Here is a 12,040-nt window from a genome sequence, read left to right on the forward strand (position 1 = left end):
CTTAGGTTTGTTAAAGTGGTTTCACTGTAACTCTGTTAAACACCTTGGAAGAATAGTTAACATGTACATCAATCTCTTTTAATAACATTGAGTAAATAGTTTGTGATGTAGTAGATTATAGACTTTGTGTCAATAAAATTCATTTTATTATAGCAGGATGATGATCATTTCTACAGGTAGGTTTTGAGTTGATTAATTACCTCAGGGTCTTCCATCATCTGTGAAACAAAATCACAGAATTCAAGTCAAATTTTCGAGCGTGCCTTCTAGGTAGAAGGTTGGCTAAAATACCAACCACTTTCTGAGAAATACCACTAGAAAAAAAAGGTCTTTCCAAAACTGGCTAGATAATCTGATGTAGAACCCTTTAATCAAGGTACTACCATACATATTGTCTTTCTTTCCCTACACAAGTTGACAATGAATATGCTGTAACTTTTTCATCCTCAAAATTTCAAACCTGTGTGTTTTAAAATTCAAATCAGCTGACAAGTTATTTTGTTTTGAGTGGATTCTGCACAGTTCTCAGTACACAGCATATTCAAGTTTTGTTTCTCTGAACTTCTTGAAACTTTTTTCCAATAAATTTTCCATCAGCATAGTATATTGAAATTGTGCAAGTAAATCCCATATTATTGAAGGGCAAACTGTACTGTAAATTAACTCAGCTAAGTAAATGGCATTTTTATACCAGTATGAGCAAAAATATTTCCTAAAACAAATTCGTTGTAGATTTATTTTACATCAACATTTCCTTGTACTACTCTGATTATTGATTTTTTATAACTGGAGGAATTTCTATAGTATTAAGCTTGATGATGATGTAGGCCATCATTTCAGGGAGTAGTGATTTCACACCAAATGAAGAAGGGTTGAAAATGCTGATGTCTATGGGTTTCAATAAGGAACAAGCCTCCCTTGCTTTGAAGGAAACCAGCAATAATTTGGAAAGAGCCGCTGACTGGATATTTTCTCACCAGCACGAGCTAGATGCTCTATTGGCAGCTCAGGCAGGAGCATTTGTCCCTCCTCCTCAGAAACCGAATTATACAGATGGTACACCCAAGTAAGTACTATTTGAAATACTAATTATAATTGAATTAGTTGTATGTGTATTTTTTATGTGATTTGTTTTTCAGGTTATTTGGAAAAATTATTTGAAATTTAAGCCCTTAAGTACAGTACTATTCATATTATAGTATGATACAACTTTATTAATTACCTACATTTTGAATATTATTTGTGATTAAGGCATAACAGATATTACAAAACCAGCTAAGCCATTTTCATGAAAAAGATATAATGCTGTCAGTAGAGGTTACACCAGTACTGAAATTTTGATGTGTTAATGGTATTTTTCTCATTTTCTAATTTCAGGTATGAACTGGCGGCATTTATCAGTCACATGGGAACGTCTATTTTTGTTGGCCACTATGTGTGTCACATAAAAAAGGATGGTGAATGGACCATTTTCAATGACAACAAGGTCTCGAAATCTGTTAATCCACCTTTAGATTTAGGTTATATATATTTATACAAGAGAGTATCGAATTAGTGCTCAGCTAATGTCGTGTTGTAAAGAATGGTGTGAAGTAGAAAAACTTATTGAATACCTTTTATAAATCAAAATGAAGTTGTGTGATTGTGAAACAGTTTGGATAAATTCATAGACAGTTCTCTGGATGATAGAATGTGTGGAACTTTTGATCATTACCTCTTGCCTGCGAGTGTGATCCTTCAGTGTAAAGGGATAAACTTTAGCAGAATGGGAATTAAGAAACTGTGTAATCAGATACATAGAATTGCGTTGCATTAATTAGAGGGTAATATTGCCACGTTTCACCATTTGAATTTCTCTGCAGGGATGAACACTGCATAGAATCACAACGTCTTGAGACACTTTTCTTTATTCAGCTTATCTCTTAGGAATTAGGAGCTTTTGGGACCATCTTAAATTATTGTTTTTCTCTTTGTTTGTCAAGGGTTTCCTGTAATCTAGTACCAGAAGACTTATGCAATCAGATCATTAATATGTTTACAAAGAGGCCTTATATGTTCTGTATGAATATGCAACTGTAATAAATATCTGGTCTCTGGACTGCAAAAATCTCTACCCAGAAAACTTTTTGTGTTTTGAGTAAGTTATCTTAAGTATAGAAACTGTGTTGGAACCACCTTTGTTAATAAATTGAAATTTGTCTTCAGTGCTGGGAGTTGGATTCTTGGTTAAGTGGTAACAAGGGTTTGAATCAAACCCATTATGAATTCACTTTGCCGTAATTTATTGTTGTGTGTATATATGACTTCAGCCAAAGTGGCCAATAGCATAGATGACATAGTGCAGTGAATTAGTCTGGCATTAATTTCATAAGGCTTTGTAGAGTGACTTAAAACTTGAGCTTGTTCATAGCCTAAAGCCTTTTACATTTTAGCCTTGCCAGATAAGTTTGTTAATTAAAAGAATTTGCTTTTGAAGTTCTAGCAAGACTGAATCCAATTTATTGTTAACACTTATACAACCACTAATTAATCTACAGTATTTATAAGGCTGAGACACATAGCATTTCCTGAATCTTTCTGGTGACCCCAATGAGATTCTAAAAGTGTGATTCAGTGGTCTCGATTTACAATAATTCATAATTTACTAGCTGAGATAAATGTTGCGTGGGTGACTGGTAGACATGTCTTTTTCTTTCTAATATAACTTGACAAGCTGCTCATTTTTATAGTTTCCATCTAAATTTAGCCTTGCTAAGTGTTGAATGCTAGTACACTTTCTCACAACATATTTTTTAAATAATTGAGCACTGTAGTTTGTACACTAACTTGAGTCACATAAGGAAATTGTGAAATATATCTGCTGTGTCACTTTATGTTTGGTTTTGATGGAGCATTTTGGATATTAAAGTGTACTAACCATAGCACAGTCGTGGATTTTATAAAGTTCAGAATTCATTAGTGAAAAATGTTTTTCTATCACATGTATATATATACAAGTATACATAGTTGAAGTGTGATGTACTATACCTTTAACCTCAGTGAAATGTACCTGAGTTCAGAGTAGTATTCTATGAATTGATATTCAAGTGGCATAAATTTATTTAATATTTACCAGTAACAAAGTTTTAGTTCTCTCGATTAGTGTTGTTGATGATAATGGAAGGTAAACAATTGTGCAGCTCTGTTTGAAAAATTCCATTAACAGGAACAGTGTTTGTGAAAGAATGGTATTACAGTATAACAAAATGCCCAATGACCTGAGGCCCTAGTCTTTTTCTTGTATTAGGAAAACCTTCCTCTGCAGAAGACACCAATCTCTTTCAGATGGTTGGGGAAGGAAATAGACCAAATTCCCTTATACTGTAGAAAGAACCATTCACGGATAGGAAGCAAAAGTTGACAATATACTGACATATTTCCTCATTTTTGTTTTTTCTTGTTCCTGCATTCTTACTCTGTTTTCAGCACAATGGTGAAATGTATGGTTAGTTGACTAGATTGCCATTTTAGATGGTGAATGGATAGATAACTGCAGAATGATGACATTTTCATCAAATTTTATTGCTTATAGCATTCTAAAATGAATTTTGGTGTAACGGAAGGAGTTGAAGAGTTCCTAGGAAATATTTCCAGAAAAAAAGTTAAAGGTTATAAAACATTACATGATGCTCACTTTTACTTCATCAGCCTTGGTACCAGATTACTATTAGACCAGGTGCACCACAGTATGTCACTAGTGGTCAATGCGCCTCAGTGGCGTGATCGGTTTGGTCTTGGCCTGCCACCTCAGTGGCTGCAAGTTCGATTCTCTTCTCAGGCACTCCATTGAGGAGTTAGAGATGTGTATTTCTTGTGATAGAAGTTCACTCTTGACATGGTTCAGAAGTCACGTAAAACCGTTGGTCCCATTGCTGAATATTCACTGGTTTCATGCAACGTATAAAAACAAAGACTTGTGTCCAATGAATGCTCTTCCAATACGTATATATAATACTGAGCTTAAAGTATTGCAAGAAAGAAACAATACCATGCAAGCAATCTGAAGAAACTTAAACTGAAAGAGTTAACTAAAAAAGAAAAAAAATCACCTAACTAAAGGTTGCTTGAAAACAAAGTTTGAATTTCATTAGTGTGGGCTAGCTATGGGCCAATTGTATAATTTAGCGCCTCAGTGGCGTGGTTGATATGGTGTTTGCATTCCACCTCGGTGGTCGCGGGTTCGATTCTTGGCCATTCCATTGAGAAGTGAGAGATGTGTATTTCTGGCAAGAGAAATTCACTCTCGATGTGGTTCGGAATTCACGTAAAGCCGTTGGTCCCGCTGCTGAATAACCACTGGTTCCATGCAATGTAAAAGCACCATACAAACAACAAACAAACAATTTTATAATTCATTTAGATGGTAAGAAACTATATCATCCTTATCCTACCATGTCAAAACTAATTTTTTTTACTTCAAATTATCCTTTATTTGTCATCAATTCTCAGCTCTTTCAATCATTTAACGTCCCCAGTGCTACAAATGTAGTTGTTCCGACACGGCATACAAACCTTCGGTCCTTTTACAATAGGAAGGTACTAGCGGCAACTGGATAGGTCGTAAGCTTTCGAACAAGGGGTTCGGTAGTTAACTGCTTGTCCGACAGGCGCGCGCGCGCGACTGGGAGGTAAACAAATCACTTTTGCTTTCGGCCTCACAGCGAGTGGACGTGTGTGTTCAACCCTCTCTGCCCGCTTCTCGTCGTTTGCTTTCCTTGAGTATATGGTTGTGTTTGTGTATGAATCATCATTGTAAGTACAATCATTTCCTCATTTTTCATCCAATTGTGATTTATTTGATCAATCATGGAATCTCCACGCCTCGCTACCCCCCGGAGATTGTGCCCGGGTACCGAAGGGCGTAAATGCGGTAAGTTCCGCTCGTTCCCTGAAATTGATCCACATATTTTGTGCGCTCGGTGTCGGGGACGCGAATGCACCCGAGCCGAGCCCTGTGAAGTGTGTAATAATTGGTCGGAGGCGCAGTGGGGCTTGTACGAAGGTAGGAAGAAGCGAAGGCCTGCAAAGGAGTCGTCGGGAAGCTCTCCCGCGACTCCTTTGGTTACGGACACTTCGTCTTCTTTCCTGCCGCCCGCTCAGCTCCCACGATTGGCGCCTTCCCCCTTCGGGGGGGGTTTCTAGGTCCTTCTCCTCACCCGACCACCCCTGTCGAGTGTGGAGGAGGCCGCTAGTACCCCGATGTCGAGTTGTACTCTGGGTCCTCTATCCGTTCCTCTTCATCGCACGAGCGGGTAGAGGATCCTGCTAATCACCCGACCTTTACTTCCTCAGGTGCGGTTGCCGCGAAGGACGACCTCGGACAGGTGTGGGCATCGTTGGGTCTGCAGGGCGTGCCGAGTGTCCAGGGGCTGCTCTACCATCTCGCTGGCTCTGTGGCGGTCACGCATGCTACGGTAACGACCACCACCACGACCCTTTCAACTCCTGGCTATGCTTCACCTCCTCACCTGGTGTACACCCCAGCACGCGGTCTCTGTCACACCAAACTACATCGGTGCAGGGGCCAGTCGCCGTACCACGGGGGAGTGTGATGCCGCCACTGGGGTTTGCCGTGCTTGCTCGACCGGACTTCGTGTGCCCGAAGAGCTCGTCCCTGGACCTCCCACCAGTACCTAGGATGTCTGTGCCGCTGGTCCGTCCACCTGGGCCGCCTGTACAGCCTGCCGTACCTGCCGTACCTGTCCAGCCGCTGACCACGGACGTGAGGTTGCCGACCACTGCTGCCGTTCCTGTACCTGCTCCTGCCGTCTCCACTGCTGTTCCTGTGATGCCTGCACCTGCTGACATTGTTCCTGTTCGTGGCGCCGCTGCTCCCGATGCCGATCTGTTCGGACAGGTGCGTCCGGGCCCTGTGTGCTTCGGCAACAGCAGCCCTGCTCCGCCCTGGATGACAGATCTGACATCGGTCCTGAGGAGGTTGACGAAGAAGAAGAGGAAGAGGAGGAAGGTGTCTCGTCGTCTTCATCGTCTTCTTCGTCATCAGTCGTCGTCTGCCGCCTCTTCCCCTTCTTCTTCTAAGGCTCCCCCGCCTAAGAAGAAGAAGGTCGCCTCCCCCCCCCTAAGAAGTCTCCTTCGGGAGCTTCTAAGGGCCCGTCTCGCTCCGGTGAGATGGGGGGTTCTTCCGCTGGTCACCCTGCTACTTCGGGGGCAGGACCCGTCTCTTCTTCCGCAAGGAAGAAGACTACGGGACCAGAGGAGTGCCGGCTAACACCGGCACTTCCTCGCCTGCTGTTAGTGGTTCGACCACGGCAGCAGGATCCGTCTTGGCCTCTCGTTCGCGAGAGGTAACGAGTGTACGGTCGCTACCAGCGACCGTGCAGCTAGGAACCAGACCTCTGAGCCAGCTCAGCGTCAGGTTCACGGCACGGAGCGGAAGACTGGTGACAGCCGCTCACGCGACTTCTCACCAGACCAGCTCTCGCTCTCGCGGCGAGCAGCTGGCTACCTGGGCGGACGTGACGGTCCACGACCGGCCAACCGGGCTGGGGCTGGGGCTGGGAAGAGGTCCCCCCGTTCGCCGGCACCAGCCACGGCTGGTACCAGCGACGGTGACGCGCCGTGAGGATACGCACCGGTCTCATCGTGACAGTGGAGCTCGCCGGTGGTCGCCTGACCGTCACTCTCACAGAGAGCGATCGGGTACGGCGACCAGCACCAGCTCTTCTGACACACGAGACCGGGGCCGCTGTTCTCAGTCCAGCCGTTCTCCACAGCGAGACGGCTCGACTAGGCCTGCAGCTCGATCGCCACGCGGTGTTGACGATCGCCTGCAGTCTTCCAAAGCCCACTGGTTCTGCCAGCGAGGCGAGGAGGGAGCGTTAGGTCTGCCTCTCCCATACCTTCAACCTCCTCGGGTTACACCGGGAGGCGCGAAGGTACTGAGGAGTGATCGTGAGGGGTGCGCCCCTCAGGATCCCACCACGACGTCCTACGTACCAGGCACGGTTCTCGGACCAGGCCAGGTCGTATGCACAAGTGGCTGGAGGAGACCGAGAGGGGTCTGTCGCTGTTCCCCCCCTCGAGGGGGGAGGGTCTCGGGAGATGCTCCTGTTCGAGGGACTGGATGGTCCTACTCCGCAGGATGCAGTCACTCCTGAGATTCAGAGGAACTTTGCCGAGGTAATTGCGCTGATTCGTCAGCACAACGACCTCGCGGAAGGATCGCCGCTCCCACCATCCGAGCCCACGTCCCGGCTCGAGTCGTTCTGGGGCCCGAAGGAAGAGGGAACCCAGACCGACGGTGGGTTTGCCGCGTTCTGAGCTTGCCGACTCAGTTGCTGGACCAGGTAGAATCTCTTGTCCTCCGGGCAAGACGGTTCTCTAAAGTCGGGCAGGTCGAGCAAGCTCCTTCCACCTCCTCTGCTGCGCAGCGGCGGTTTTACGTGCATCTGAGGACCCGATGCCGCCCAAACAGGTGAACCCGGAGTTAGCCAGGCTGACTCCGGGTGTGTCTCTGCAGCAGCTCCTGTCCGAGAACCTATGGTTCTCGCAGCAAGAGGCACTCGGCCTGGAATCCACTGCCATGGCAGCTTTCCAGGCCGTCTCCTGGTTAGATCTGTGGTCCTCACAGTATCTAAGGTCGCAGCCAACTCCGGGGGAATTTCTCCCGAAGATGACTCGGCCTTTAGGAGACTTTGCCAGTCTGGGGGAAGAGCCATCTCCTTCCGTTGCGCCCACCAGACGGTGAACCTGTGGGCCAACCTGGTTCTCCGACGTAGGGACGCTGTCCTACTCGAGTTTCCCGGGCGGCCTGGGCGTGAAGAAAAAGCATTGGGAACTCCGCAACGGACCTTTACGGAGTTCCACGTCTCTCTTCCCAGGAGAGATGGTGGACGCTGCGGTGGACAGACGGCGCACTGACGGACAGTGACCGTCCGGTTCACCAGGCAGTCTCGAAGGCTTCTGGGCAGCCTCGGACTGCGGCCAAGCCAAAAGCTCGGCTAGCGCTTCCACGGTGGCTAAGACGGTAGTCGCGTCGAAGCCCCGTGGGGAAAGACTCTGTCTTCTTCGACTTCTACAAAGGGGAGCCGTAACCAGCCCTCCTCCCAGCCCTCCTTCTCAGTGGAGGCTCTGGGAAGAAGTTCGAAGAAAGGGGGGAAACGCTAGGGACGGCGTTCCCCCTCACCTGCTGCCGGAAGTGGGGGGTGCCTGGCCAGCCATTGGGCAACTTGGCAGCGCTACGGCGCCGAGACCTGGATTGTAGATGTCCTTCGGGAGGGACATCTATTACCCTTCGAATCTCGGCCACCCCTCACCTCCAACCCGGTCCAAACAGCAGTCGTACGTTCCAGGGTCATCGAAGGACGTAGCATTGAGACAGGAGATCAAGACCATGCTGAGCAAGAGAGCTGTAGAAAATCGTCACGGATCAGTCACCGGGCTTTTACAGTCGACTCTTCCTGGTGGAAAAGTCTACGGGAGGCTGGCGCCCGGTTGGTGATAGATCTCTCTCCTCTGAATCGTTTGTTTCGCCAGACCCGGTTCACGATGGAGACGGCACGTTCCGTGCTCGACTCCATCAGGTGGGAGAACGATTTCATGCTTTCAGTGGACTTGAAGGATGCGTATTCCAAATAAATACCCATTCATCAGTCCTCCAGAAAGTACCTCCGCTTCATCCTCGACGGGGACGGTGTACCAATTCAGGGCACTTTCGCTTCGGTCTCTCAAACCGCCCCACAGGTGTTCACGCGAGTGTTTCACTCTGGTGTCTGCTTTGGGCCCATTCGCACGGGATACGTCTGATAGTAGGCTCGACGATTGGTAGTAGTCCTGGCGAGCTCCCGCTCACAGTTTTGCTACAGGACAGGGATCGACTGCTCGAGTTCTGTCGCAACTCGGGGATCGTTGTGAACTTCGAAAAGTCCGATCTCGAGCCCAAGCAGAGGATGAAGTACCTGGGTATGCTGATCGACACGGTAGCAGGGCGAGTCTTTCCCGCAGGACTCGCGGGATCAGCAGATTCAGGGAGGCAGCCAACCAGTTCCTGTCTCGGCTAGGAACAGGTAGCTCAGTGATGGCAAGTCGCTGATCGGACACCTGATCGTCACTCGAGGAAGCTAGTCCCTCACGGGCGTCTTCACCTGCGGTCTCTTCAGTGGAGACTAAAGGAGAGTTGGTCACAGGCGACGGATCCCCCAAGCTTTCCAGTGTCACTGACACCGGAGGTGAGGCAGGACCTAGCCTGGTGGCTGGACGACAGGAACCTCTTAAGAGGAGTGCCTCTTGCGCATCCCCCCCCGGACATGCAGCTGTTCTCAGACGCATCGAACCGACGGGATGGGGAGCGCACACCTGGAGGAGTTGCTGACTTCAGGAGTGTGGGACGAGAACGACAAGCACCTTCACATCAATGTACTGGAACTCAAGGCGGCGTTTCTCGCGCTCCAAGAGTTCCAGGACCGCTTGATGGGACACTCAGTGGTGTTGATGTGCGACAACACCACGGTAGGGCCTACGTCAACAAACAGGGGGGCCTAGTGTCTCTCCCGTTGTACCAGTTGACTCGGCAGGTGCACGAGTGGGCGAGGCACACTCAATAGAGCTGTCAGCACGCTACATTCCAGGGAAGAGGAATGTAGTAGCAGACACGCTCAGCCGTCGGATCAGGTGATAGGGACCGAATGGTCTCTTCACCAGGACGTGGCGGAAAGGCTCTTCGACCTGTGGGGGCGACCAGTCGTGGATCTGTTCGCCACCCGGCACAACAGAAAGCTTCAGGTTTTCTTCTCAGCCGTGCCGGACCCATGGGCAGCTGCAGAGGACGCTCTCCAACACCCGTGGGACAACCTCTTCGTCTATGCCTTTCCCCCGTTCAGCCTGATTCGCAAGGTGATCAGTCGAGCACTGGTCACCCCGAATCTCAGGATGATCCTGGTGGCTCCCAAATGGCCACAGGCCATTTGGTATCCGGACCTGCTGGCTCTTTCTCGCAGGAGACCGAGAGAGATTCCCCCTTGGCACAACCTTCTCGTCCCTCGCCCACGCCGTACGCGTCGAGGTGGGTTACCACCGAGCAGTCCAGTCCATACGACTTCACGGATGGCTTGGTTATCCACCATCTCTTGCGAACGAGAGGCTTTTCTCGTAGCGCAGCAACAGAGATGGCTGGAAACGTCCGTCAGTCCTCTGCAGCTGTTGTACCAGGGGAAGTGGGCCGTCTTCTGTGGTTGGTGTCGTAGACGGGGTCTATCTCCTCTCAGAGCCACTCTTCAGCAGGTAGCGGATTTCCTCGTGTTTCTTCGCCGACCGAGAGAAGCCTCCTCAGTCCCCACAGTCAAAGGATACAGAGCCGCCCTGGCTCTCGTCCTAAAAACTGAGGGGATTGGACATCTCGAACTCGTTCGAGATCTCCTTGCTTATTGAGAGCTTCGAAAGGTCTTGCCCACCCAGGGAACTCAGGCCCCCTGCGTGGGATGTGACTCTCGTCCTTAGGAGTTTGACTCGAACACCGTTCGAGCCACTCCGAGAGTCGTCAGACAGGGATCTGACCCTCAAGACCCTCTTCTTGCTGGCCCTGGCATCGGCGAAGAGAGTAGGGGAACTTCATGGTCTTTCCTATGATGTACGACACTCCAGGGGATGGGGATCTGTGACGCTCGATTTCGTCCCGAACTTCGTTGCGAAGACTCAGAAACCTTCGATCCCTGACGACAGGTTCGAGTCCTTCACGATTCCCTCCCTAATGGACTTCACCGATAATGATGCGGATGAGATGCTGCTTTGTCCTGTGAGGGCGCTACGGCGCTATCTGAAGAAAACTCGACACATCAGGCCTGAGTGTCGACGCCTCTTCGTTAGCACCGGGGTAACCAAGAAAGAAGTATCCAAGAAAACACTTTGTTCATTCTGGCTGCGTGAGGTCATCAGGCGAGGGGCGTATGAGGACTGATGGTAGTGATGACATCCGTACGTCCCGTCCGAGAGCTCACGAAGTCAGAAGTATTGGCCCCTCGTTGGCGTTTCGTAAGAACTTCTCCGTGGCGCAGGTTCTGAAGGCAGGGGTCTGGTCTAACCAGACCACCTTTACGTCCTTCTACCTTCGGGATATTGCCCACAGGTCCTTGGATACGTTTTCCTTGGGACCCGTGGTGGCTGCTCAACAAGTTGTGTAGCTAACCCAGACCCTCGCAGGCTGAAACAGCATCGAGTCCTGGTGTGACTGTGGGGTGGATGGATGTGAGTGAGTGAGTGACGGCTCCCTCATCTTTTCCTCCTCCCCTCTACCTGTGGGCAGAGGGCCACGGTCGTCACTACGCTGGATGAGGACGAGATGCAGGTGAGCTATATGACAGAGCCCCATCCTATCCCTTTCACTAGGGATAGGAGCAGAATATCCACCACTTCCTCCTACAAGGGGGGGGGGAAGTGGATGCCTACAAGAGTCAAACCCATGACTTTATATTTGCTCCTGTACAGGAACAAGTTCTTACATTGCTGGTACGAAGAGATACGCTTGCCTCTCTCTTAGTACTCGGTCCAGAGGTCTGACCATTGATCCTGCGGTGCACACCCCGATCAATGGACAGAGGCTTGGATCCCCCCTCCCTCGCTCTTACGACCAGGGAGACTTCCAAGGTTGGGCGAACACCAGTCTGTTCACAAAAGACTCAGATTCCTCCCACCAAGAAGTGAGTCTTCCTATTGTAAAAGGACCGAAGGTTTGTATGCCGTGTCGGAACAAATGACAATTTGTCCAAAATTGCATTTTTCCTAACTATACAAACCTGAGGTCCTTTTACACATAGCCCCACCTCATGCTACCCCTCACTCTGCAGTTTTTGCTTGGGCCAAAAGCAAAAGTGATTTGTTTACCTCCCAGTCGCGCGCGCGCGCCTGTCGGACAAGCAGTTAACTACCGAACCCCTTGTTCGAAAGCTTACGACCTATCCAGCTGCCGCTAGTACCTTCCTATTGTAAAAGGACCTCAGGTTTGTATAGTTAGGAAAAATGCAATTTTGGACAAATTGTCATATGTGGC

At 48.9% G+C, this 12,040-nt stretch overlaps 1 protein-coding gene across 1 annotated transcript in view; it reads left to right on the forward strand.

The window, feature by feature from the left end:
* Positions 1-3,423, forward strand: part of LOC135224423 (ubiquitin carboxyl-terminal hydrolase 5-like) — an 85,083-nt gene extending 81,660 nt beyond the window's left edge. Inside the window, exons 14-15 of the mRNA XM_064263408.1 lie at positions 841-1,066; positions 1,378-3,423. Coding sequence (XP_064119478.1) covers positions 841-1,066; positions 1,378-1,555 — 404 coding nt within the window. The 3' untranslated portion in view covers positions 1,556-3,423. The remainder of the gene's footprint in view (positions 1-840; positions 1,067-1,377) is intronic.
* Positions 3,424-12,040: the final 8,617 nt, after the last annotated feature.

The sequence above is a fragment of the Macrobrachium nipponense genome, chromosome 12 (genome assembly GCF_015104395.2).
Source record: "Macrobrachium nipponense isolate FS-2020 chromosome 12, ASM1510439v2, whole genome shotgun sequence".
Taxonomy (NCBI): Eukaryota; Metazoa; Arthropoda; class Malacostraca; order Decapoda; family Palaemonidae; genus Macrobrachium; species Macrobrachium nipponense.